Source organism: Aquila chrysaetos, chromosome 6, assembly GCF_900496995.4.
Source record: "Aquila chrysaetos chrysaetos chromosome 6, bAquChr1.4, whole genome shotgun sequence".
NCBI lineage: Eukaryota > Metazoa > Chordata > Aves > Accipitriformes > Accipitridae > Aquila > Aquila chrysaetos.
Window position 1 is genome coordinate 35,852,447 of NC_044009.1, and position 26,452 is coordinate 35,878,898.

The 26,452-nt window shown below is 60.5% G+C and overlaps 1 protein-coding gene across 3 annotated transcripts in view; it reads left to right on the forward strand.

Moving 5' to 3' along the window:
• The window catches only part of NHEJ1 (non-homologous end joining factor 1), a 45,045-nt gene that overhangs the window by 13,118 nt on the left and 5,475 nt on the right, over positions 1 to 26,452 (forward strand). Inside the window, exon 6 of one of the 3 annotated variants that reach the window (XM_030018998.2) lies at positions 5,175 to 5,646. The exons of the other annotated variants lie outside the window; for them this stretch is intronic. Within the exon in view, the coding sequence (XP_029874858.1) occupies positions 5,175 to 5,360 (186 nt within the window). The 3' untranslated portion in view covers positions 5,361 to 5,646. Of the gene's footprint in view, positions 1 to 5,174; positions 5,647 to 26,452 lie in introns of those variants that run through there. 3 annotated transcript variants of the gene reach the window in all.

Consider the following 26,452-nt stretch of genomic DNA (forward strand, 5'->3'; position numbering starts at 1 on the left):
GACACGGAGCCATATAGGGCATTTGTGAGCTTTGCTATTTAAAGGAAGGAGTAGTTAGAGGGCTCTCGGCGAGGTGAACACCTCTGGATCAAAGGGATGCAGGGCGCTCTGCTAGCGGCCAGGCACCTTGGGAGATAGGTGGCCCTTGCTTTGTCCTCTCCAGGGAGCTGAAGCCACCCTGTTGGTGACATACCCAAGGTAGCACGCCCAGCCAGCCCCAAGCAGTGCTCTGATCCCGCAGGGGCTGCATTTCATGGAGGTCTTTGCTCCCTGGTCTCCAGTTTCTCAGTGAGAGCACAGACTGCAGAGCCTGGTGTGCAGCCAGATGCAGTAGGGCAAGGATATCAGCCCCTCTGGGGCATGGGATGGTCCCGGGCTTCTGGAGGGTCGGGGGTTGCCTCCTGCACATCAGCTGGTGCTCACGGCTGTCGAGGAAAGATGATGATGTAGAAAAGGAGAAAATAGATGTTGGGTAGCGGGTCCCAAGTAGGTGCTGGGCTGGGCATCTCCTTGGGATGCTGGAGCATCTGGTGCTCATGGCTGTCTGGGAAAGATGATGAAAAGGGGAAAATAGAAATTGGGTACCAGATCCCAAACAGGTTGCTCGGCCATGTCAAGAGGGCAACTCCTTGGGATGCACTGGCAGCTGCCTTGCTGGGGTTGCTGGATGAGGCCACGGCGGGACCACCACTGGGTCTCGCAGCACCCCTTGGCCAGGGAGCGGGCACCCTAGTTAGCCCAGCTCAGGGTCATGCCAGCTTCTTGTCTTCTGGGTGCTGAAAAACCTGATATTTTGGGCTGAAAATGCCCACGTTTGGTCTCTGGCCAAAGGCGATGTGTTTGTGGGTGGGGGAAATTGGAGCAAATTCCTGCTGCGAGTCCTGCACGTGTACGCGGGCGTGCGTATAGGGGAAATACAGTTTTCCTTTTGAAAAAAAGCCCCGCTTATTTTTATACAGGACTCCAGAAGGGTTGAAGGTGGAAACTTGGCCTGTCAGCAGCTGTCACAGGGGAGCGGGTCCCTGCCTGAGTTTGGGGGGAAACCACAGCTGGGTGTTAATGGGACTGTTAATGAATTAATGTTGGCTGCTGGGGGCCGGGGGGGGAGCCTGGCTCGGCAGGGCATGCGCGCATGGAGCCCTGCCCGGCACACGGGCTCCAGCTCCCGGCACGGCTGCAGAAAGCCCCAGCTCTGGGAGCCATGCGCCTGGGGAGGTGTGAGTCTCCCCTTCCAGTTGTGTCTTGCTCTCCGGGTTGTGGAAAGGCTTGGAAATGTGGCCCCGTTGTGAAGGAGAGGGTCCCACACCAGAGACCGTGCATGCAGCCAGCGTGGGTGTGTTATCTTTTGACTGTGGGCATCTGCTGCCTGAGCTGGTGGTATTGCTTAATGCTGGGTGTCCTCAGCTGCCGAAACCAAATCTTTAAAGCAATTTAAAGAAAACAGCAGGGAAGTAAAATCCCCCCAGGTTTATTTATGGATTGGAGAGCTTGTGCTGCTCAGTTGGTGCAATGTCTGCAGCAGCGCTGGACTCTGCATGGCACTGCCCGTCTGCAGCCCTTCTTGGGATTATTTCTCTTGCTGTCTCCCCCAAAACGTGGAGAAGCACCCATGTGAATGCAGTGAGTGCAGCCATGTCCCATGCTGCGGGCTTAGCAGTATGTTTGCACAGCTTTCACACCTGACGTGCAGGGGACAGCTCTGGAAGAGGAGGAGGTCATGTTAACACGCTCACCCGATGCCAGCATGGTAGGGATGCGGTGGGGCTGAGGAATAGCACCGTAACTTGGTGGGACTAGAAATGAGAGGGAAAATGTAGAGAGGATCTGGGAAAGAGAGAGCAAATTCTTCTCCATGGACCTCTCCTGCTGTGTTTGTCTTCAGGCTCTGTGGGTGAGATCTCAGCCATGGGGAAGCCTGTGGCATCTCCTGGGGTTTCACCCTCTGGTACCAGACAGCTGTCAAACCAAGAGGAAACAGTGACCATCCTGAGCAAAGGATGACAGTGCTGAGGAAGAGATGACAATGATGTCAAAGAAGGGATGAGCATGCTGAGGACAGAAAGACCACACCAAGGAAGGGATGGCCATGCTGGGGAAGGGAAGACCATGCTGAAATAGGGATGACCATGGGACTGTGGATGGATAGGTTCCCCAACAGAAGATGCCATTATGGATGGAGACAGAGCCTCCTCCTCTGCTGGGAGGAAGGCTGGAAGAGCCTGAGCTCTTGGGAGCCCTGATGCTGTGCTTGCACCCTGGCTGCAGATGCTCTGCCAGCTCCAGTGTTGGGTGTCTGTAGGTGGGTGCAGACAGATCCTCACCTCAGTAATGAAACCTCTGGGCTGTTGGACCCAATACCTTTCCCGGGGCCCTGTGCTGGCCCTTCGGGGTCAAGCTCCAAGTGTGCAGCCAGTGTCTGCTGCCCAGTGCCAAACACGGCCGGTGGGGCTGAGGACCTGGACAGGGCAGTGCCTGGGCTCCTCTTGCAGCCCTGCTCCTTGCACGGGTGGGCTCTACACAACCAGCCTCCCCCGCTGGCGAAGGTCCTTCAGAGGATCCCAAATCCAGCTTGGAGGGGCTCTGAGGCTCCTCTGTGCCCAGCCGCCACCTCTTGGGGACCGAGTCTGGCTCCGCTGGGCCCAGAGCCCTTCCTAACCCCATCCCAGACAGACGGATATCCCAAAACCCACTGGTCCCAGGGGCCCCTGCTCTGGGTCCCTCTGGCTGAATGAGGTGGTGTGCGTGTGCCCAGACTGTCCCCTCCTGTGACTGTACAGTACACACGGCTAAATATATGTCTGTGCAGATACAGGAACTCAGAGGGGCTGAGTGATGCTCCCTTTCTATACCTCTTTTCATGGGGAGAGCTAATGAGATTCATGTCATTAAAGGGCTGATGTTTTGTGGGATGGGAGCCTTTTAAACGGGATGTGTCCTGGCTTAGTCATGGCAAATATTTACCAAAAAAAAAAAAAAAAAAAAGAGAGAAAGAAAAAAAAAGGGACATACCGTATAAAATTAGAGTTCTGAAAATAGTATTTAGAGCAAGTGAGAGAGAGGAACCTAAAACAGAAAATACAGCCCAGTCTGTTCAGGAGTCAGGGGAAAAAGAGAGAGCAAGGGGAAAAAAAAAAAGCCAGAGATAAAACGAGAGAAACCTCGGCAGTAAAAACAGCATCTTGGTAAATAGACTATTAAAAAAATTCTGACCTGCTTTATGGCTTTCTTGGCTGCCGTTCAGCTGTGCTGCCCTGGCCGGCACGGAGGGAAGGTAGCAGGAGCCGGCGTCTGTGTGGATGCTCAGAGCCCTGGGACGCGGCTCCCCCACCCCGAGCAGCCGCACGGGGCGTTAAATTTAGCCACATAATGATGGCCCTGAGGAGGCAGCCTTTTGTAGCCACACTGTAATTACTGCCTCGCTTATAAATTTTATTTTTCTTATTATGTTTCCTCCTCCTCCTCCTCCGCTGGGGAAGGGGTGGGGGGGGTCTCCCACACCCCCATCAAACCCGCAGCTCTCCAGGGAGCGGGGGGTACTGCTGCAGGGATGGAGCAGGTCCATGGGACAGAGGGGAAGGTGGGAATGGCTGCCCGAGCCCTGTGCCACCCTGTGCCGCTCCCCTGCCCCAATACAGGGCTCAGCTCCACATCTGGGGATGGGGGAGGCATTGAGCTAACCCTACTATGGTAGGGTCCCCACAGCCCAAAGCATGGGTGTCTTGGCTTCCCCAAGCCTTAGCATTGCCCTCTCAGGGTGCTTGGGAGATGGGCTTGTGCAGGCAGGACCAGGGGGTCCCCATCAGGGCACAGCCAGGCTTGGGGAGGCAGCCGGGTTGCCCACCAGATGCAAGGAGCGACTGTCCGGCCCCGCTCGGCGGGTCACTGGCTCCAGCCCTGCTCCTCGCATAGGTGGGAAAGGCGAAAAGGGCGAGGGCTGGCCCCGGCCCCCTCCTCCTGCCAGGAGCGGGGCAGAGGGGACGGCTCCTCTGTGAGCCGGTGCAAATGGGGGACAGCTTCAGGCCAGGCAAGAACGTGCCAGAAAAGGTCTCGTTCCCCTCTTGTTTTCCCAAAACAAAGGAAGCAGCCTTGCATTGCTGGAAGTCGCGTGCTCGGGCTGTGCTGGCTTGTTATCATCCGATAACCCGGCGACCCGGGAGCTGCCCTGCTCCTCACCCGTCGAGCCCACACTACGGGATGCGAACAGCTTCCGCATGAGCTGCCCTTTGCAGAGATCCGTTTTCCGCTCCCCAGGCTGGGGGGGGACAGCAGCGGGGACTGCCGTGGTGGCCCCGGCCGGCCCTGGGCTCACTGTGTGCCGTGCACCGTGTGCCCGGCCGGGGACCTGCCTGTACAGGCAATGGCGGATGGTGAAGGCAGAAGAAATGTGGAGGTGGCAGGTGCCTTGGCATGGCCCGGGTGCTGCTGTCCTGTGCAGGGCGTGGAAGGAGATTTGGGGCTCTGCTGTATCTCGCTTTGCCCCATGCAAGTTCCCCGAGAGCACCATGGCCAGGCTCTGCTGCAGAGCAGGATGGGCAGTGTGTGAGGCTGGGGGCCGGGGTCCCTTGGGGCACACGGTGACACCTTCGGGGAAGGGACCCTTGCAAACCACCAAGGAAGGCTGCGCAGCACCGGGACCGCCTGCTTTCCCTTTCAGCGCTGCCCCTTCTCCCAAACTCGTGCCCTGGAGAGGGTGCAGTGGTGCTGAGACAGCGTAAGGACTTCGGTGAGGCTGGTGGTCAGGCTGATGTTCATCCATCACTGTGGGGAGGTGTTTGGGGGAGTGTCTCCTTGGCAGAGCCGTGCACGGGGGACATGCGGGACCGCAGCAGTCCCACCCAGCTGTGCCCAGAGGAGCCTGCTCATCCCAAAGCAGCCCCTTTCTCCTGCCCCGTGCTACAAGGGCTCTGTTCAGCACTACGATGACCTGAGGCAACCTCCATCCGTTGCTCAAGTGCCTGTTTCAGGGCAGGTGGGACAATACTAAATCAACTCCTTTAAAGCCTCCTGACCCGCAGCCCCACGGACGTGCTGGTCTCCATCCCTCCCTCATCTCTTGCGGGCATGCCGGGGGCTGGCACGCTGGCTGGCCGCCCGGGCACGGGGCTGCCTCGGCTGCTGGCCAGGAAGCTCCTGGCCCGCCTGGGTCTGTGCCCCGACCCTCTGCCCCACCGCAGGGTCCATGGATTGCGCCAGGCGCCAGGGATTCAGCACCGAGGTGGTCGTGGGAGCCCTCGGGGACAGCGGCCACCACCTCGCCGGTGGTGGCTTGGGAGCCCAGGTGTAGAGAGCGCCGGGGACCGGGAGACAAAGTGCCCTTTCAGCCCGAGCCCTGGAAAGATGTGTGTGTGTGTGGAGGTTAATGCCCTCAGCCCCGGGGAGAGGAGAGGAGAGACCGCGGGTTGGCTCCATCCCCACCGGGAGTGGGGAGCCGGGAGCTGGCCCCGCACGTGTGCCTCTGCGTGTGCCTGCGTGTGCCTCTGTGTGCAGGAGGCTTATGCATTTCCGCCTCAGTGTATTTATGTACGTCATGTGTGTGTCTTACTCATCACTGTGTTTTTCTTTCCTTGTTCTTGGGTCTTTCCCCCACCCCCGCCATGGATTTATAATTCTTATGGCATTTTATTCTTTCCCTTTTTTTTTGTTTAAATCTCCGGTTTTGGAAGTTGCTGGCTCCTTAGGAAAATAAGCTGTATTTTTAGTGCTTGTCTGCAAGGCTGCTGATCCCGCCTGCCCCTGCTCATCGCTTACTCACTATTTGTTTAAGCTTTTATTTTCCCCTTCGCCCCGTGCTGGGGTGCGGGGGCAGCCAGCGGCGTGCTGGAGCTGAGCGGCACGGCGGGAGCGCGCTGAAGTTGTCAATGAGCAAAAGGCAGCTCCAATCTGGCCTTTATTGAGGTCTGGGCTTGCGTAGCGCTGGAGCAGCCTGCCCTGTAATCAGCCAGCCACCAGAGCTGGCCAGCCTTGTAATAAAGCAGCTCTATATTTATTTGTTCTGTTTATACCCTGCTCTGTAATAAGTTGGGAGCCCTCCCCACTCCCCCCGTTTTCTTTGGGAAGCTCCTCCAGGTCTCCGAAGGGATCTGCCATCCCGCACGCAGCGGATGCTCGGGGCCCTGCATCCTGCGAGCAGCTCTGGCCACATCTGGGCCACACGCCTCTTGCTCCCTGTGCCCCACACACCCTGTGCCTGCTGTACCCATCCTCTCCCCAGCATCCCAGCCCTGTTCCCCCCACCCAGAGAGCCCCCGTGGCTCTCCCAATACCCCGCATCCCCCCCGTGGCCCCTTCTCCCCATCCCCGCCGCCCCCAGCACTGCCTCTGCCAGCCCCCCTCCTCCCCCTCTCTATTTCAACCTTGGGTCTTTTTAAAATACATTCATTAAAGGGAGCTCAGTTGCCCTTTCCCTGGCGAGTCTGGAACACTGACAGCCTGTTCGCCCGCGTGTCTGTAATTAAACTCAATCTCTGGGTGAATACAACAATGTGACTGCACAGAATAATTCCTGGAGATCCTGACGCCGAGGAGGAGTGTGGCCTGTGAGCGGCCCATTCACGCCTGGCTTTCTATAAATACTTTACTATGTGGCACTAAGAAAACTTCAAGCCCTTTCCCCCCCCCCCCCCCCTTTTTTTTTTTTTATTAGTGCTACATAATATAGTAATTGTGCGACTAGAAGGTCTCCCCTGTGCCTGCCCGGGTTCACGGGCCTGGGTGTGACCTCGCGCTGCACCGGCCGAGCGCGGGAGCCTGCCGCCGTGCCCAGGGACTGCCGCGCTGGCCCCAGGGGTGCCAGCCTCGCCAAGGGGACGCAGGTGGCCCGGGGCACCCTCCAGCCCGGACCTGGGGGGATGCGGTGGGGATGCTCTGCCAAGCCAAAAGGCTTACGCCCCTGAAATCCTTCCCGGTTGTGTCCCTGCTGGCAGCAGTGCTGTCCTGGGAGCTGTGGCTGCTGGGGGGAGACGCAGATGGGTATCGGGGCAGAGGGATGAAGGACGGGTCTGGGGGAGCATCCTTAGATGCCCATGGCCCTCAGCGTGGCTGCTTCTCAGGTCCTAGCCCAGCAGCTCTCTGGCCCGGGGTCCTTGGAAAGCGCCAGGGCAGCCGCTCCCCAGGTCCCATCCTGCCCAAGGCCAGGGAGGAGGTGTGTGTCTCAAGTGCAGTCGCATCCCGTCTGCCATCCGTGTGCCTCCCCGGGGCCCTGCCTGCCCTCCCCTCCCCTTGAGCTTGCCGGTGGCATGTCCGGAAGGATGCTCAGGCACCCCCAGCTCCCTGGGGAATCCTCCCTCTGGCTCTGTAACCTTCAATAATGATGCTTTTTAAAGCATTACTGGCCCATGCAGACCTTGCCAGCTTGGGCTGCCCCTTGCCCAGAGGGGCTGGAGCCAGTCAGTGCAATTTCCCAGCTGTGGGGTGTGCCAGCCCCACGCACTCCCCTGCTCCCCAGGCAGCGTCCCTCAGCTGGCTCCCGGGTTGCTGTGGTCACACGTGCCTGGTACAACACAGGTGCCACAGTCGCAGAGCCCTGCCTGCCTGGCTCTTGCTCCCTGCATTCTGGGACCACAGGGTTGCAGAGAGAGCAGGGCTCCCATCCCACTCCCCCGGGGTGCCAGAGAGGTGGAGCACAGAACCTGGGGACATGGGCTGGGGACTGGCATGCCACCCTGGCCCTGCCAGCTGGGGCACGCCTGGCACGGTCCTGGCAGGGTTGACATGAGGATATCGCTGCATTTGCATGGCCAAGAGTAATATTAGATCTCTGTGCCGCGTTGATGTTCCTGAAAGCCACAAAGGGCATTAATATTCATAAGCCCACTCGGCCTTATCCATATTCATGTCGCATCCCTCGACTGCATGGCCCCTGCATGTTTTTCACCTGCTTGGCAGCGTGGTGCCTGGGAAAGTGGCACCATGTAGAGCCAGAGGTGCCAACCCACCACTGGCTAGGGCTGAGTGAGGGCCACGGTTGCTGGTGCAGGGTGAGCTGTGGGGATTTGGGGACCAGCTCTCCCTGGGTGCTGCCCTGTTTTGTGGCCACCCAGTTGAGCTCGAAGCCTAGCAGACCCATGGGTAACACCTGGGAACAGCGACCCTCCGGTGTCCCTGCTCTCCCCTGCAGCCTGCCATGGTCTCTAGCCCCTGCAGCCCTGTCCCTGCCTGGCAACCCCTGCCTTGGTGGGGGACCCCTGCCTTGGTGGGGCACCCCTTAACCTGTCCCCCAAAAGCTGTCCAGTGCCTCTGGAAGCCCTTGGGCAGGGTCTGAGACTGGTGATGCAGAGCAGAGTGCCAGGAGGGTCTCAGGTACCTCCATCCCTGTAACGCTCCATCCCATCGCCTCCATCCCTTGCCCTCTCCTCTCTGTCCCTCTCTGACTGTTTTGCTGCCAATGTCCTCCTGCATGGCCACCTAACTGCCCTGCTTTCCAGATTTGTTTTGTAGGACAACCCAACCCCCCCCCCAGCCCCAGCACTAGGGGCTTGCAGCCCAAAGGAGACAGCCTGGAGGCATTTGCATCCTCATCCCGGCCGAACTGCTGCGAAATGGGTGCCCTGGGTGTCAGAGCCGCAGAGAGGTGGCCCAGGCCCTCCGAGCTGTCCCTGCAGCCCCCCAGGACAGCTGAGCGCTGTCACCCCCCCCCCCCCAACCCATAATGCTGTGGGCTGCCCTTGCACCCCAGAGGCGCCAAACCTTGCCCTGCACCCACCTTGCGGGGGGCTGTGACCTCTCCTGGTTGTCACGCCCGCAGGTAGAAGGGGACAGGGGAGAGAGCAGAGCGGGCAGCACGCTCCCTGCCTGCAGCTGGGCCCGGTGCCCCGCGCCCGCCTGCCTGCCTACGGCGGCGGGCTCTGCGCTGGCGGGGCTGGGGACACGCCGTGCGCTGGCGTGGGACAGGGACGCGGCAGATGGCGCCCTGCCTCCGGTCAGCCGCCGCCTGATGGCCCGCTCCTGCCGGCTGCGTGGGGCTGCAGAGCCGGCGCTGCGTCCCTGCAACCCCGGCACCGCGTCCCTGCAACCTCAGCACCGCGTCTCTGCAACCCCAGCATTGCTCCTCTGCGTCCCGGGTACTGCATCTCAGCATCCTGGGTACTGCATCACTGCAACCCCGGCACCGCATCTCTGTGTCCCGAGCACTGCCCCTCTGCAGCCCTGGCATTGCATTTCTGCGCCGCCCTGGCTGCAGCCTCTGTGACAGGGATGCTTCTGGGCGGCGGGTCTGGTACCAGCATTGTGCTTTCACGCTGGTTAGTGGCACAGCGGGGAGCCACGTAGGGGCTGTCACGCAGCAGGGATGCCGGGTGGAGCAGCCAAGGAGCTTTCCCCCATTGCCACAGCATCAGCTCCATGTGGGTTAGGAGCAGGGACGTGCCTGGGTCTGGATCCTGCCCTGGGTTTCCCTGCTGCACAGGTCCCTCCATGCTCACCGCTCTCAGGGCAAGTGGATCAGGGAAAATGAATGAGATTAAGCCCCAAATTCGGGGGTTATGGGCCTGTTTTCTGCTTTAGGAAGGCTACAAGGAGTGAAAGGTTTTGGTGGGAGCAGCGGAGGGCTGGGTGTGGGGTCCCAGCTGTCTGGCCCCTCCTGCAGCAAGGCAAGATGGACTGGAGCCAACTGGGTGCTGCCCAGCGTAGCGCAGGGAGCAAACAGCATCAGTGGTGACAGCAAACTGCCACGGCTCACCTCCTCTCTCATCATTTGTTGCTTACTCCTTGGCAAGGGCCCTCTGTTTGCCTATTTGTTTATGATTTTGCTGTAAAACTTGTTGATATTAGAGATTTTCCTAAAACCTCAGCGCTCGAAGTGATGGGATTGTAGGAAAAGGGGAGTCTGCTGTGTAGGATCATAGAAGCTCAGCTGGCTCATGGCAGCTATATATGATGGGATGCTGATGGCAGCAAGGCTCTGCTTGCTGCTCAGTGTGTCTCTTTGCCCATGTTCTCACACCCCTACTACCCCTGCAGAGGAGGGCATGAAGCCCAGCAGGTAAGTAGAGACCCTTGTCTCTACTTGCCAAGAGCTCCTTGTTCTGTGGGCCCATCTCAGGAGCGCTGTGTGTTTGGGATTGCACATGTGCTTTGCATTTGGTGTGTGCCCTTGGAGCAAAACCAGAAGCTGCTTGCTCTAGCTGGTGCTGTGCCGTCTTCTCACGTTGGCACTGTCCCTCAGGGAGGGGGCATCCCCGAAGGGATATACAGGTTGGTGCACCTCCAGGGCTGCCATCGGCTGCTCTGCCACACTCAGCTGGTGCTGGCTCTTTTTCCCAACTGGGAGCAGTGGTTATTTTCCCACTGCCTCTACACCTCTCCCCTGTCCTCTCATCCCTCACTTTAGGCTCCCTGATGGCTCTCAGACATCGGTACTGCAGTGGGCTGCTGCCATCCACAGCAGAGACCTTTATGCATCTCCCCTCTCCAGCCTCCCGCTCATCATTTTGGCAGCTCATCTTCAAGCTGCCTCTGGTTCAGGGGTACCGCTGGGGTGTCCCGGCAGCCAGGCCCCCCTGGCCAAGCCCGCAGCAAGGGTTCAGGCTGCTGGGGAGCCCTGCCGAAGCATCCCCAGCCCTGCGCAGGGGTCTGTCCCATGCTGCCCCACAGAGAGGTCCCTCCATCCCGGACACTTTCTGTGGGCGCAGGTCTCGGCAGAGCCACGCAGCGTGGAGCCGGGGTGCCCTTCCCCTGGCTCCTGGCCGTGCCGGCCTGTCTGCGCGGCTCCCGGCGCTCCTGCCTCCCCTGCCTTTCACTTGTGTGTTTTTACGGCTCAGAGGGAGCCGTCCTGCCCCAATTCCCCGCGTGCTCCTAATTTCATAGTTCTCTCCATATATCCATATATATCCATATAGCATTTGATACAGGTTTTATGGGCATTTCCATACGTTTTACAGACACAGCCATTACAGAGCCAGGTTTCACCCGAGAAACCTCAGGGGAGTGGAGCACTGAATCGCCTTAGTCTTGGCCCCAGAACAAGGCTCTCTTCTCTCCCTTGCTGGGGCTGCCGCTATCAGCGCTGCAGAGGGCAGGGGGATGGCGGTGCCTGGCCCGAGAGCCAGGATGCTGCCTCCAGCCTCATCCATCCCGCTCCTCGCGGCCTCATCCTGCAAACCCCAGGGCTGTCACTGCTGCCCCTTGCTCCCTCCCCAGCTGGCTGCCACTGGCAGGGGGGCTGCTTTGGGCTGGGCTGCTCAGTGCAGCACAGGACCACAATCTGTATGGCCAGGTCGCCAAGAGCCGGCCAATTTGCCCACCTGTTGGGCTGCGCATCTGGCTGGCTGTGGGGACTGGAAGCCCTCGGTGGCGGTACAAAGGGTGATGCCATCCTGGCTGGTGGGGCAGGAGCATCTTGACTGCCGCGGTGCACATGGAGCATCCAAGCTCTGGCAAAGTGGCCTCTGGCTGGCAGAGCGGCAGAAAATAGATCCAGGTGCATGCAGCTCTCTGCACATTTTGACATGCTGCGGAGGCTGCCGGCACTGCAGTAATGCCCAGCACTGCTCAGGGGCTGAGCATGTTGCCAGCACAGGGGGAGAAGCCTCAGACCTTGTTTAAAAAGAAGCCAGGTGACACATGCCTTCATCACCACCATGGTCAGACCCTGGAGCAGCCTTAAGTGCAAATCTGGGGCATCCCCATGACAGTGTGCCCAGGTGCTGGGCTGCCAAGCACCGTCTGCCAGCAGAGGATGGACTGGAACAAGCGGGTGCAGGGATGAGCCCTCCCTTGGCACCCCCTGCCCAGTGCTGCTTGGCAGGGCAAACATAGCAGCACCTGGCCCCACTTTGAGTTCCCGGTTCTCCTGGCCTCATGCTGGACTGATGGGCCGAGGAAATTTCCACCCTGCATGTGAATTCCCATCTGTAGGGCAAATGCCCACTCCCACCCAGTGCTGCCTCTGGCTGATGCCACAGGGACCGCTCCTTGCTGCTCAGCCATCCCAGTCACAGCTGTGGCATCGTCCGACCCAGCCCTGCATGGAAGCAGTGCCCTGGCTCAGCTATTAATAGCAGCTCCCCTCTCCCCTTTCGAAGGCTGGTGGGAGCCCAGGGTACGTCCCACTCTGTTTTCTTGAACAGGTCCTGAAAGCAGGAACCATTTGTGGCTTCCCCGGCCAGCGTGTCTCTCCTTGGCCTCCAGCGTGTGCTATTTTCTGTGCTGTTTACTGTTCTTCTGCGGGCTGTCAGGTTTCCGTACTGGGGGAAGGCTTGTAAATGGGGGGGGGGGGGGGGAGCAGCGAGTCTGCACGGAGGGGCTACGGGAAGGGGGGGGGATGGAGGAGCACAGACATGGCCTTTATCGTAGCCTAGGGGATGTGTGGCTCATAAATCCGACCCAGGCAGATAGGGGATAAATCATCCCAGCTCGGGCACTGGTGGTTACCCATGGTTAGAAATTAACTTTGTGTTGGATGGGTCCCAGGCTGTGGGATGGGAAGGGGAGGCTGCTCTGGGCAGCGAGCCTCCCGCCTGGCTGGCCCTGGAGCTGGGCTGCAGGCAGGCGAGCGGGTGCCTGGTGCCCTGGGCCAGGCAGGCAGGGCTGGCGGGCACAATTAAAGCCAGAGCTGATGAAGCAAACGGCCTGGGGTGGATGCTGTGGCTGAACCTCTGCTGCAGGCGATGATGCCCTGGCATTCACACCAACCTGGCTGGGCTCTGGCGCTTCAATGACTGGCTGTAGCCACTGCACGAGCCATCCTTGAGCTGCAGGCATGCTAGGCACTGGAAGACACTGGTCTGCGTGGGAGGGAACGGGGACCCGGGGTGCCAGGGAAGGTGGCAAGGCATGCCTGCGGGGCAGGAGGATGGATGCACTCACAGCGGGACTGTCCTCTCCCCCCACGGCTGCAACCCAGGGCTTGGCAGAGCCAGGAGCCCCGTCCTGGTGTCACGGGGACACGCAGGCTGGGGCAGTCTCTGGCCTCAGCTCTGTGCCTCCAAAGGTGGGAGGAGGCAGTGAAGCTCATAGACCCCTGCTTCACTTCCCCTCTCCAGCTGCAGCATCCATCTAGCCCCAATTCCCCTTCCTCCCATTCCCAGTGCTCCCTGCACAGATCCGTGAGCATCCCCAAACCCTGCCCTGTGGAGGGCCAGGACTTCCCAGGGGGCTTTTAGGCGTGTGACTGCAGCAACCTCTTCTCCATCTGCTGAGGCCGTGTGCCCACAGCTGGGACCATGCCACCCTTGGGGTCCCAGAGCACCCACCAAAGAGGGGGAGAGGGGGCAGGGCTGGTGGGGACACCCCTCCTGCAGTGGGTCTCCAGGCAGCTGGCTCAGCTCAGCTCAGCTCACTCCTGGCCCGCTCTCTAATAGCTCCCCAGCTTTCCTTTCTAACGAGGCTCTAATTGGAAGCCGGTTGTGCTTCCCTTCCCCTCTTCTCAGAGCTCTCCAGTCCCAGTGCTGCAGGGCGATTAAGCTGAGGTTTTGGGTTTTTTTAATATGGCAGAATTATTTTGGAAGGGCCAGGATCGTTACATGACGGGCTTCTTGAAAAACCCCAGGCTTCGCCTTTCAGACGAGGCCTTTTCAAGTGGTTTTGCACAGTACACGTCTCTGGGCAGCGACCGTCTCGAACAGTTACTGTTAATTATAGATGCCTCTTTCCCGCTCGCCCATTACTCAAAGGATTTTTGTGTGTTTTAACAGTGTTTTACATCAGCCTGAATAAGACTCTATTCAGTATTTCCGAGAGCTGGAACTTGGGCATCCCCTGCTGTATGTGTCGTGCTCTCCTCCCTGCATCCCTGGGGCCAGGGATCAGTCAGCCGGTGTGGGCACAAGCCTTCCTCCCACCGCCCAGCCGGTGCACGCACTGCTCTTGGCGCAGGACTTGTGCCTGCTGCGTGCACACCCTCTTTGCACCCCTCTCCTGGCTATGCGTAGCCTTGGGTTTGCACGCTCAGCTCCTCAGGGCCATCTCCTAAATCCACCCTCCATCATCCCTCTTGCACGCCGAGCACCGCTGCCCGCTGGTGCATGCTCAGCTGAACCCTGTACCCGCTGTCCTGTCATCCTCTTTGACCAAGGACTGAGGGGCAGTGATGGTCCCAGACATGCTGGCCTCAGCCTGGTCTCCTCGGGACGTGCAGGGTCCTATTCTCTCTGGCTGAGCCCCAAGCTGGTGTGTTCCCCTTGCATTAACACGGGAATGTCTCCCCTGCACCATGCACCGCATAGCTGGGGTTGTTCCCCATGTCCTTTGTGCTACGTTTATCAGCGCTGACTTCATGCCTGCCTTCATTGCCCAGCCATTCAAGAGCAACTTGTTGCACTCAGCAGTTTTTCCAACTGCCCTGAAGAGTTTAATATCATCGAGAAATGCTCTTGCCTCCTGTGCCACCCCATTTGTACCCTCTGCCTGCAAAAGTCACCCTTTATTCCAACTTGCCTCCTGTGCTTTACCCTAGGTGTAGGCTGTGACAGGAGCTTGCCTTTTCTTCTACGACAGCCGAGCTGGTTTAGCCATCCTTGGGGAAACACCTTGCCCTAAGTATTTTCCCAGTCCCACTGCATTCCCCAGTATGCTCAGCTGGGCATGCTGGCTGCTTCTGAGAGCTCTGGTGGGTTCGCAAGGGGTGACTTCCCACCACAGAGCAGTGCTGTGCCTTCTTTTTGCATCATTTCTGTCGCTGGGTCCTTTTTGCCCTTGGCTGCAAGCTGCTGATGTTTCTGCAGCTTCCAAAGCCTTCCCAGATGGAGGACCGAGCCCTGAGCTCTGGGTTCCCCTTGAGAGACAGGAAGCCCCCAGGATGTGCTGGGCACTCTGCGGAGGGGGCACAGACTCGTGGGCAGAGCAGCCTGTCCGAACGCTGGGCAGCTGGCGTTTGGCAGTGGGTGCCCCTGCCAGACAGTGAGGCTTTGGTCAATGCAGATGTTTGGAAGGGTTGGAAGATGAGAGGCACCTTCAGGACTGCTGTGCTGGACCAATTTCACAAGCCCAGAGAGGACAAGAGCTTCCCCTGGGTGCTCCAGGGCTGTCCATGAGCTGCTGGCTGCTCCCCCGAGAAACCATGAGTTGAGGGGAAAAGTGGGTCCAGCTCATCCTCACGCCCACCATCCATCCTCCTTCAGGCTGGAGTAGGGACTTTGGGGAGGGTGGGGGGCAGCTGGGGGGCACAGTGGCATTGTCCGGAGAGAGCCCCATTTGGGGAGTGGGGGGGGATGCACCTCATTTGGGCACCTCCACAGCCCTCATCTCCTCCAGCTCAGCGTATAGGGCACTGTGGTCAGGCCCATTTATAAAGCTGGTAAATATATCGGCAGAGTTTGTGTCCCCTCCAAAGGTCAATATTTGTGCAGAGTTTAATTTTAACTTAACAAGCAGTTGTTTGCAGAGGCTGCCCTGCTTGTGTGTGTGTGAGTGTGTGCGCGCACACGTGTGTGTGCGCTTCCCCATTGATCGATGCTTATGGGGAGGCGTGCGAGTGGCTTGCATGCATGCACCGACTCACCGGGACGCAGAGGGGGTTGGCACAGCTCCCCGCTCCTGGAGATGCTCCGGATGCAGCAGCAGCACTGTGCGGTCCTGAGGACAAGGACCAGGGTCTGTGGCCGAGTCTATAAATGCAACCCGCAGACCTCTCCAGGAGGTGACAGCGGGCAAAATGTGCCCTGTGAGGCTCTGAACAGCAGCTGATGGGGACGGTGGCTTTCCCAGCCTGTTCTGACCGGTGCCCTGGGCTTGCTGCAGGCAGCTCTGAGGCCGCGCAGCCCCTAGCCTTGCCCCTCCTGAACCCGTGTGGCTTTTGTGGCTCTCGCCCATGTTCTGGCAACATGTGTCTCTGAGCTGCGTGCATCGTTCAGGCCGGTTCCAGCGTGCAGTGCTGGCTTTGCACAGGGCTCGGACGGCTCGGCACTGGCCCCCGTGCACAGCCACTCCGAAAACAACTGTGGTGTTTCTTCCAGGCTGCTTCCAGTATCACTACCCATGGGGTTTTATCCCCCCCATCCACCCTCCCCCACTGTGCAAAGCAAGCCTGCACCCCACACACACCTGCAACACCTCGCTGAGGCTGGTGGCTCCTCTTTGAGAGGTCTAGAGCAGAAGTGGCCCCGAGCTGGCAGGGGAGAGGGGAGCGGTGCTGTCCCGGTCTGCACCCAGGCACCCAAGGCTTCTGTTTCTGGTACTCCTAAAGCTCTTCTAGCTGAAACCCCGTGCTGTGCTTCACCCCAGGGCTGGCCGCGTGTTCCCAGCTGGGCTTGGGGACAGACTGTGCATCTCACCCACCCCACAGCATCTCACCTAGCCCATAGAATCTCATCCCTCACAACAGAGGCTGGGTCCTCTCAGGCACCCATGGTCCATCCCAGCATCCCGGGGCAGGACAGGACACTAAGTCGGGTCCAATACCCTCCCCCAGCCCATCTTGCCGAGGGCACGGAATGTGTTGTCTGTGGGAAAATGGGAGAATAACAGCAGGCACAGCCCTAGCCGCCGGAGTTTTCCCAGTCTCCCACCCCAGGCACAGCAGCTTGGGGGCAGGAAGGGGGGACGCAGCCGGAGAGAGGCAGGAGGGCTAGGACAGAGCCCGCCGTCCCCGCAGCATGGCTGCTGGGGCTCCGTGTTTTGCAGCCCGCCTTGTGGGCGCTGAGGTTTGGTTTCCTTCTCTCTGCTCTTTTCCTCTTCCTCGCCAGGCCCCGGGGCTGCCGACCGACCTCAAAGGGAAAAGCGGGCTGCGAGGGACAGCAGCGGGGACGGGCAGGGGTAAACACGGGGCTGGGGCCGGCCAGGCAGTGGGTGATGGAGGTGAAGTCATGCCGTGACGTCAGCCCTGCGGCTTTGGGGACAGCCGTGGTTAGGCTGCTCAAGGAGGGGCGGCTGTTTTCCTGCAGCTCCGCCGCTCGCTCCTGGTGCCCGTCTAACTTATAAACTTTAATGGCCAGTTTAAAAGGTTCCTGCCATGGGCACCTTGTTGCCAGTTTTAGGTTTTTAATTTGGAAACTTTCCCCTCTGTGGTCGGGGGAGGAAGGACTTGGGTCCGCTCAGGGCCAGTCATCAGGACACGCGGGTGCCAAAGAGACGGTCCAGAAGGGCTCTGTTCCCGTCACTGGTGTCAGGGCAGGGTCGGCCACGCCAGCGCCGACGAGGGCGGTGGGATGTGCGTCGTGCATGGGGCAGACGGGCTGGAGGAGCCCCCCGGTCCCCCCCCGCTGCCCACATATTAGTGGAATAAATTTAGCTCCTCCTTGGCTGCTGGCCGGGGGACCGCCGGCAGCAGCCACCTGCTCCCAATTGGCGCGGTCCTACCCCCCTGCCCCGGGGGTCACCACGGCTCTGGGCTGTGCGGGCAGTATCCTCAACCTGCAGCCCTCGGGAGATGCCGGGAGCCCCCACACCTCTGCTCGGGGTGGTGAGGAGGTGTGGGGCTGCAGTCAAATTTGCTCCCCCAGGCGCCTGGGTCCTCATCCCGGCTGTCACCGTGTGACCTGGTGCTCAGGCACTTGCCTGGCTCATCCCCCAGCCGCCACCACCGCAGTGGTGGTTGTCCTGCCCCACGAGCCTGTGTGTGTGCTGGACATGCGCATGGCAAGTGTCCGTGCTGCAGAGACCATCAGAAGGTCTGCCTTGTCCCCTGCTCTGTGGTTGCTGATGGCTGTGACCCCCCCAGCCGCATCACAGGGGATGCCGGCATCCCTCCCCGCGGCTTGCTCTTGCCACGCTGCCGCCAGCAGAGCTGGGGTTGGGCGCAGAGCCGTGCCTGCGCACGCTGCTTGGCAGGAGGAGAGGATGCGGGGCATGGCACTTCGGGAAACACTGAGGGCATGGCACTGCTGCTCTTCCTCGCTGCCTACCTTGCCCGAAGCCCTCCAGCAGCCCCCACGAGATGTGGGTTGGCAGAATCACATTTCCTCTGCCTGTGGTGACTGAAAAGGCCCTTGCAAATGCCCAGGAGGGCTGGGTGCTGGGACACAAGGCCGAGGCCTGACATCCTCCCACACAACAAGGAAACCAGCCTACAAGCTTGAGGGGAGCCTCCCCCCACCCTTTCCACCCAGCCATCCCTTTCCAGCTGGAGAGAGCAGGGACATCTCCCCCCAGCCTGGCCACATCCACCTGGGATTACTGACGGTGGTTCTCCAAGGAGTAACCATGGCTTGGCTGGCTCTCTCCTTGTCTCCAGACCAATGTGGTGGGGCTTGTCTATACGTTCCTGCTGTACGTGCTGGCTGTCCAGGGGTGCTGCACGCAGGCTGGCTCCTCCAGTGCAGGCTGATGTGGCCGTGCCATGAGCTCCTGTGGCTGGCTGGATCCTAGGTCCAGCTGGGACAGACCACCCTAGAGCATCTTAGCTATCTGGGACCTTTCACAGACCTTGTTGGGGGTCCAGGGAGCTTCACAGCAGAAAAGAGAGCTGGCTTGGCAGAAGTCTGCACCCCAGGGGTTGAACTCCCCCGGGGTGGGCACCCAGAGCACTATAAATAGTGTGCGGAGCCAGAGGAGCAGAGGAGTGGCCCTGGTTTACCAGCGCTTTCATGCCATGGCTTTCAAGTGGTTCCCCTGCCTCTTCCCCATGAGCCAGTGGCACATCTGCGCTCAGCCCAGGCGTGGGGCCGGCCGGCGGGCTGCCTCCAGTGCCGTGCCACGTGCTCTGCGGCCGCTGGAGCTGGTGCCGCTCACCAGCCCCAGAGCAGCCCTGCCTTTGCCAGCCCTGTAATTGATTCCTGCTCTCCTGCACGGGTGGAGGCTGCAGACGTGCAGCCTGGTAGGAAGCAGTGGGCTGTGGGTACCAGCTCCAGGAGCCGGCTCGGGCAGGGCAAGGAGCAGCCCAGTCCTCACGTTGGCTCTGATGTCTACTTTGAGACGTGCCTTTTGAGTTTCCAGGTGTTTGGAGAGGTTCTCTTCCAGCCTCGGCTCCTGGAGGCAGGGGATTCAGGGGGACCCTTCTCCTCCTGTTTTGGGGCTGCTGGAGGGGCTGGGGTTGTTGGGGAGCAAAGAAACAGCTCGCCGAGTATGATTATTGCATGTGCCGGTGACAGGCTTGTGTTCTGAGAAGATGGCAGCTGACGGCAGTGCAGGGGGGGCTATAGAGGTTACCCGTTCTCCTGAGGCTGCAGAAAGACCTGGCTGGGGAGGGAGAAGGTCCTCCTGCACAGTGCCTCAGCAGCTCCGGAAACTGGACCACCAGCCAGTCAGCAGCCCCACCAAAGGCTGGGGTCCAGCAAGGGGGAGCAGGGGCCGGAGCCAGCACGGTCCGGCTTGCCGAGCCCTCTGATGTCTTTAAGGCTGGCAAAGAGCAGGGCCATTGAGATGGAAGGGGTTTAAGTTATGGAGGAGGATTTTCTAGCCTGGCACCGTATAGGAGACAACATATTGGAGCATGTTATTATGGATAAGGTTAAAGATAAACCAATTTTTAGACTGGAAGGTGATGGTCGTCCAGCAGAGAGTGACAGCAAACAGATGAGGTTTGACATGAGCAGAGGGGAGCCGCAAGCAGGTGCCCTGGGTACCTTGTTTTCCAGTGCTGCTGACGACAGTGCTGCATGGAAGAAAACACCTAGAAAAATAGGAATGAAAATGGTGAGGCTTTTAAAAAACCCTGTATTTAGCCAAAGGGCATGGTTTTGCTGTCTGGAGATGGCAACGGGTGGGTGAACCCTTTGCAGCAAGGCAAGTCGGAATGGAGAGAGCGGCGTGATGAGTGGGCAGGGGGCTGGAAAAAGCAGTGGTCGCCGGAGCCGGGGACATCTTTGCTCCTCATTGCCCACGGGGAAGTGGCGGGGCTCAGTGCAACATGGTCCCGGCACAGGCTGGGATCCTTGCCCTTGAAAATGAGCAGTGACTCGGGATGCAGTGGCCGAACCTGGCAGGACAGAGATGGATGGGGCTGCAGTGGCAAGGGGAGGTCTGCTTGCCCGGGTGGAGGGGCACAGCATGGGGCAGGGTTGGGGCCACAGCTCCTGGCTCCCCTAGCCCTCTGTGCCCCCCAGGCAGCACTGCAGGGACCCCATACCTCTCTCCAAGGGCTGAGAGGGCAAAGGTGCCATGACAGAGTGTTTTATTAGCAGCAGGTGCCTGAAATCCAACCCATGGCCCAGCAATCCCTCCCCTCACCTGGAGATGAACCCAGCTTGGGGGGCACGGCTGTGCAGGGTCAGGCCCCACCGGTGCTGGGATTACCCCTGCCGTAACCAGAGTGGCTCCCTGGCAGCCTGATGGGCTGGTCCTGCCGCGGGCGACAGGCGCATAATGCCTGATTTCACAGAGCCAGCGAGCTCTGTTTGCTTGTGGCAATGATCTCTCCTGCGCTGGCCGGCTCCAGCCCCTGGCCAGACCCCGACCTGCAGCTCTGTCAGCTGGGATTAGGTACAAGATTTAGGCTAAAACCTCTTTGCTCCTGGCTGGAGCAATGACAGAGAGGGGAAAGCCCAGCCCATCATCTCTGGAGATGTTGCTCCTGCCTTGCCCTCCAGCCCGTGTGTGGCAGCTCCCAGACCTGCCTTCACAAATGGGGCAGGAGCATCTCAGCTCCTGCCCTGCAGCCAGCACCGGGGCTTTGCAAATGTCAGGGCACTGCCATAGCTGGGAGCAAACCCCACGCAGAAGAGGAAGAAGGCAGAGACTCCCCCATCTCTGACTCTGAGGTGGTCCGTGAGATGGGCGTAAGTCCCTGGGCCATCTGCAGCAAACCAAGGGGATGCTCCTAAGGGAGGGAGCTGAGGAACAGGAGGGGTCCATGCAGAAAGGCTCTCCCCTTTGCTGCCTGCACATTCCAGCAAAGCGGTGGCTGGGAAGAGGAGCTGTGGGGCAGATGCAGCCAGCAGACCCCTGCCCTTGGCTCCTCCAAGCAAGGGGCCGGGGGTGGTTTGGCAGCAGATGAGCAGCAATGCCCTAACAGGAGGGCTGGGCCTGGCTGCCTGGTGCAGCTAGTGCCAGGGGGAGGCAGAGCAGGATCCGTGCAGCAGCCAGAGGTGCTGTGGCACCCTGGCAAGCACCAACACTGGACTTGCAGGAGCGCTGTATCTGCCCCTCCCTATTGCACGGCGCTGTGCCCTGGGCTGAGGATACTCATCACCTCCTTGCGGGGTGCGCAGCCCCGGCCAGCCCTCCATGTCCCTGCAAGTTTGTTCTCTCCCAGAGTGTCGCTTCCTGCTCATCTCCCTGGACCCCGGCTTTGTTGGCTGAGCTCATTTAGCTTTGACAAAGTTTATAGTGCGCTGGAATGCAGAATGGCTGCTGGCCTCCCTCCAGCCTAAACATCCCCACCCCGTGGTGCATGGTGCGACAGGAGCTGATAAGGGTGAGTGGCGCAGCGGGCAGGTATCTCGTGCCCAGCCCGCGACCTTACAGCCACACGACCTTGAAGGTTGTCATTTATCTCACGCGTGCGCGCGCGTGTGTGTGTGTGCGCGCAAGCTGTCTCCCATCCCCAAGAAATGTTCTCAGCGTTTCTGGTTTTCTCTCCGGGCCAAACCCACATGCACGTTGCCCGAGACCGACTCCGAACAGACTCCTTTGATGAGCAGGGCTTAAATATATATTTGGCATTCCAGCGGCAGCGTGCCGAGCGCGGCCGAGGGTGTGAAAGTGTTTGCTTGACAAACTCCGGGGGCTCTCGCCTCTCTGCCGGCCCTGGGGACTCACAGGAGAGAAATGTCAAGGAATTTTTCACCTCTCTGTTTTGTTTTGTGTTTTTATTTTGTTTTCCTTCTGAGAGTGCATTTTTAGCTCTGGTGAAAGGTGCCTGATTGACAGTCCCAGAGACTGAGTCCCCTCTCTTCGCTGGGACAGGGACGGCAGGAGCAAACATCTCACCCCAGTCCCAGATGGGAGAGGGAACGGCCCTGTGAGCCTTGCGCTGACCCTGGGTCCCGTCTCCTCTCTGCTGGTCCTGTCCCCTCCATGAGCCCAGCGCTGTCATGGGTGGATTTGGGTACCAGCAGGATGGACATGTCCCACAACCTAGATGCCCCAGGCTGTGGTCTGCTTGGAGCCAGCTCTTTTGCAAAGAACCTCTGTCTGCTGAGGGCATTGGGGTCTCAGTCACAGGGTACTTTGTCACCGCTCAGCTGGCCCCAAAGAGCCCTCCACCCCAGCACCGTGCTGTGAAGACACCTGTGCCCATTGCTCCACAGAGGATTTCCCAGACGGTGTCACCATGTGTCGCAGCAACAGGCTGGGGTACACGCTGGCCCCCAGGCACCTTTCGGGGTGCGGAGAGGTCTTGTCACCTTGTGCCTGTGTGGGGAGAGATGGAGCAAGTGGGGCAGGAGAGTGTGGGCAAGTTGAAGGTGGACGGGCTGGATGCTTGCAGCCTCCTAAAATGGTGCAGGGGAGGCACTGGGGGCGTGAAGTCAAAACTGCCCTGATCTTCACTTGTCACTCGGCTCCTTCTGGGCTGCAGCTGGCTATGGGGCAGAGAAGGCAGCTCTGTCGCCAATTCCTATGCGACGATGGATCCATGGTGGGGCTGGAACATGCAGGGCAGAGTAGGGTGCAGAGCTGGGCCTCTGAGCTTGGATGGGAGCCCAGGGGTGTCTCCTGTGTGGGGAGGAGGAGGAAGGCAGAGCCTCCCCATCACTCCAGCCGCTGTGTCCTGCGCCTGTGGGAAATGGGGAGGGGAGGCCCTGGGCAGCGGATTTGGTTTCAGAGCCCATGTCTGCAGTGCCCGCCGGAGTGGGGTGAGATGCCGGCTGGTTCTTGGGGAGGGGGCTGGGGGGGGGGGGGCTGCGTCTGTGTGTTCCCAGCTGTCCCTAGTGTAATCCCTCACGAAAGAGAATCCCCTGCCTGCCCTGCTGCATCCCTGTTGTCTGGTGGCAGCGTTGTCTGGCCCTAAATCACCTGCCGCTCCCAGCCTGATGGATCACCACGGAAATGGGGGTGCTGCCTCCCAGGCCAGTGGAGAGAGAGGGTCTGGGGTCTGTAGGGCAGTGGTCCAGTCTCTGGAGGCTGCAGAGCAGGGATTAGGATGCTGCGAGTCTATGGGGTGAGGCTTGGTGCCCTGGGGACCGCAGGGCAGGGATTGGTACCCAGGGATACCAATTTGGGGGCGGGGATCGGGCTGCTGTGAACTGTAGATGCTGAGAAAGTGATATGGGGGGACTGCAGAGCAGGGTTGGGGACCCCGGGGGGCCATGGGGCTGGGGGCAGGCTCTGTCCATGAGGCAGGGGCAGGCTTGGCTCGAGCTCCCCGAGGTTTCCTTCCCGGCCCACTGAAGAATCGCTGGCTTGTCTGGCGGAGCATGGACCTGTGGATTTCCTGGGCAGCGAGTCCCTTTCATGTGGCCGCTTGCAAGCTCTCATGACATCACCGGGGGCTGCTCCTCCTGGAGACAAACCCAGCGCTTTTTAGGGGTTTGCCATCCCCCCCGCCCCAGCCTGTGTGTTTTGGCCGGGGGGGGGACCCGGGGAACCGCATCCAAGAGCAGCCGCTCTGGCAGGGACATGGTGCACAGGGCCAGCGGGCAGAGGGAGGGCAGTGCGTCCCCCCCTCCCCGTACTGAATAAACATGGGCTGGCCGGGGCTGGAGGGGGCTTTTCCAGGCTGGACCACACCCCGGGGGGCTATTTTTTGCCATGAATGAAGGGGCTGTGTGCTCGCAGGGCAGCCTGGCCTCCTGCTGCCGCTGCTGTGCATGGAGAGCTCGCCTGACACTCAATCCTGTTGCCTGGCCGGGGACCAACATCTGCGCTGAGCAGCTGGGCACTGCCCGCGGGACACCTGGGCACCGGCACTGCCTGGGGGGACACCTGGGCACCGGCACAGCTGGGCACTGCCTGGGGGACACCTGGGCACCCAGCACAGCTGGGCACTGCCTGGGGGACACCTGGGCACCCAGCACAGCTGGGCACTGCCTGCAGGGACAGCAGCGGGCTGCCAGGGCTGGGAAACACGGGCTGTCGCAGAGCAAGGGGAAGTGATGGTGACACAGTGGCTGGGCCAGCGGTAGTGCCAGGGCCGCTGGGGCATGTCAGATCCAGCCCTCCCAGGGCCATGTGCCTGGGGAGCTGCCTGAGCCAGCCCGGGGGGCAAGCCCTGCTGCCCCCCTGTCCCACGCAGCAATGCTTCCTGCTGCAGTTTCGGGTGATGATGGGGCAGCGTCCCCAGGGGCTGCCCCTCCGGCTGCGCCTGTGCTTGGGAGGAACTGCAAAGCCACCGGGGTGGAGCGGCTGCTGCTTCCCGCTCGGCCCAGTCCTGAACGCACCCAGATTCCCCCCAAAGCCCCTAATCCCACCTGGCTCAGCCCCAGCTTCCGCTCTGGGCCCTGTTAGCTCAGCTAATCCCTTGCGTGCCAGGTTTAGGGACACGCTGGGTGCAGCGTCCCCATGGGTCTCCCCCTGTCACGCCCAGATATTGCTTCTCAAGGGGTCTGCAGGCTGCTCTGCCAGTCCCCAGCCCTGACCCATGCTCCTGCCACCTCTGCCAGCCCCACGGGTCCCAGGGGAGCTGCGAGCATTTGTGCCCATGAACGTTTGTGCCCTGTCCTCGTCGGGTGGAGCCGGGGTGCTGGATCCCACCCCTTGCTGTTCCTTATCTCCACACAGCATCCTTGTGATTCACCAGGTGTGGCTCGCTTTCCGTCACCCCATTTTGCAGGAAGTTTCCCGGCCAGCCCCCCGCGAGCCCTGCGCAATAATAACAAGCTGGGATGAGCTGGCTGGCCTTCCTGAACAACCCTACAATAACAAACCAGCACGATGTGTCCAGCTTTCCTGGACAGACAATAATAAACCCGCATGAGCTGGCATGCTTTGCGGAGGAACCCTACAATAATAAGCCTGGGTGATGTGTCCATATTCACCGAGCCACCCTACAGTAACAAGGCAGTGTGAGCCACCCAGCTTCCTTGCAGAGAAGAGGGGTCCCTGAGCTGCCCCCCTGGGACAGGAGGGACCCTGGCCACCAGGTTTCCATGTCTTCTGCTCCTGGGCTTGCTCAGGCCCTCCCCTCCTGCACTGGCCCCTGGAGAAGGCACCCCGTGTCAGTGGTGGGCCAGGCTGGCAGAGGTGATGCCCGTAGGTGCCATCAGCCTGTGGCTCTGCCTTCCTGGAAGCCAGCAGCAAGTCCTCACAAGTCCTGGGGTGCTGGGACCTGCTGCTCTTCAGGGCATCCTCCTTGCTGAGCTCCCAATGCCAGCTGCCCCAGAGGCTCTCCTGCTGTTGCCCCACAGGCTGCTGGACGGGAGGACAGGTGCCCATGGTCAGGCTGGAGCTGGGCGTGCCACCAGCAGCCGTCCCCAGCCCCTAGGCAGCCATGCCCAGCTTCTTGAAGGGTCACCCAGGTGGGGAGGCAAGGCTCCTGCCTATAGCAAGGGCTGCTCTGCTGTACCCCACTCTTTTTGAGGGAGTTTGTTGGCGCTTTGGTGGAGGAAGGGCTCAGATGCCCATGGGTTTGCTGGGTAGCGCGGTGGGGTGGCCCCTCTCCAAGTGTGATGGGGTAGGGGCTGTGCCCACTGGAGGTTGGAGCCCCTCGCCCCCACCAGCCCTCTGCCAAGCCCCAGGCTGCTCCTGGTGGGCTGGTCCTCGTCTGGCTGGGGAGGAGATGCTGCAACCTCCTGCCCTACCTCTGCGCTGCTGCTGACCCTCCTTTCCCTGGGATTTATCCCTGGGAGCTGGAAGCAGCAGCGGGTGGGCAGGGCAGGAACCCCCCCAGCATCCCCGCATTGGGGGGGACCCACATCCACCCCAGCGCAGAGGCGGCACAATGCAGAGCCCCCGCTGCCACTGCGCCCCTCCGCTCAGTGTCTGCGAGAAAAGCTGTAACCCAAGCCGCGAAAACAGCACAAGGAGAAAAGAAAAGGGTATTGAGCGGCGGGGCTGCTGCGGTCGCCGGCCAGCATAGACTGCTGGTTGTTAAGCGGGTGCCTCGCTTGCAAAGGCTGCCTTGATGAAGTGTGAGACAGCACTTACGGAGGGACGCGGGCAGGCATTCTCGCTCCATCTTCCGCTCACAGTGCCGCTCTTTATGCGCCTGACATTTGCTCGCTGGAAAGGCCCCGAAAGTCAGGGGGAAAGGAAAACATTGCCCGCAGCAGGGCCGGAGCGGTGCTGGGAGGAGTGCTGGGCCATGCCGGGCTGGGCTGGGTCGAGCTGGGATGCTCGGCCGTCCCGGCCTCACTGCCCGCTCTTCCCCAGGGTGACCCCTTCACCTCTCGGCAGCTCTCCGGCTGCCTTCCCCTGCCGGCACCGCTGCTTCCTGCCAGGTGTGCTCAGCCTGGCTCCCTGCCTGGGAAGCACTGGCCATCCTGCCCCTGCCTGCTCCACGGGCGGGCTGGCAGCACCGCCAGCTCTCCCAGCTGCTGCCGCTGCGCATCCCCAGGGACGTGCGTGGTAGGGGATGATGGGGACAGCGTAAGCTCAGGGCAGGTCCCTTAGCCATCCACCGCTGGGGTACGCAATGCCCCAGGGACTGCTGCAAACTGGGGTGAGCGTGTGTGAGGGGGTCCAAGGGCTGGAGGAGCTGGGAAAGGGCATCGGCATTCAGTGTGGGGCAGCTTGGGGTGCTTTGGGGCAGCTCTGCTCTGAG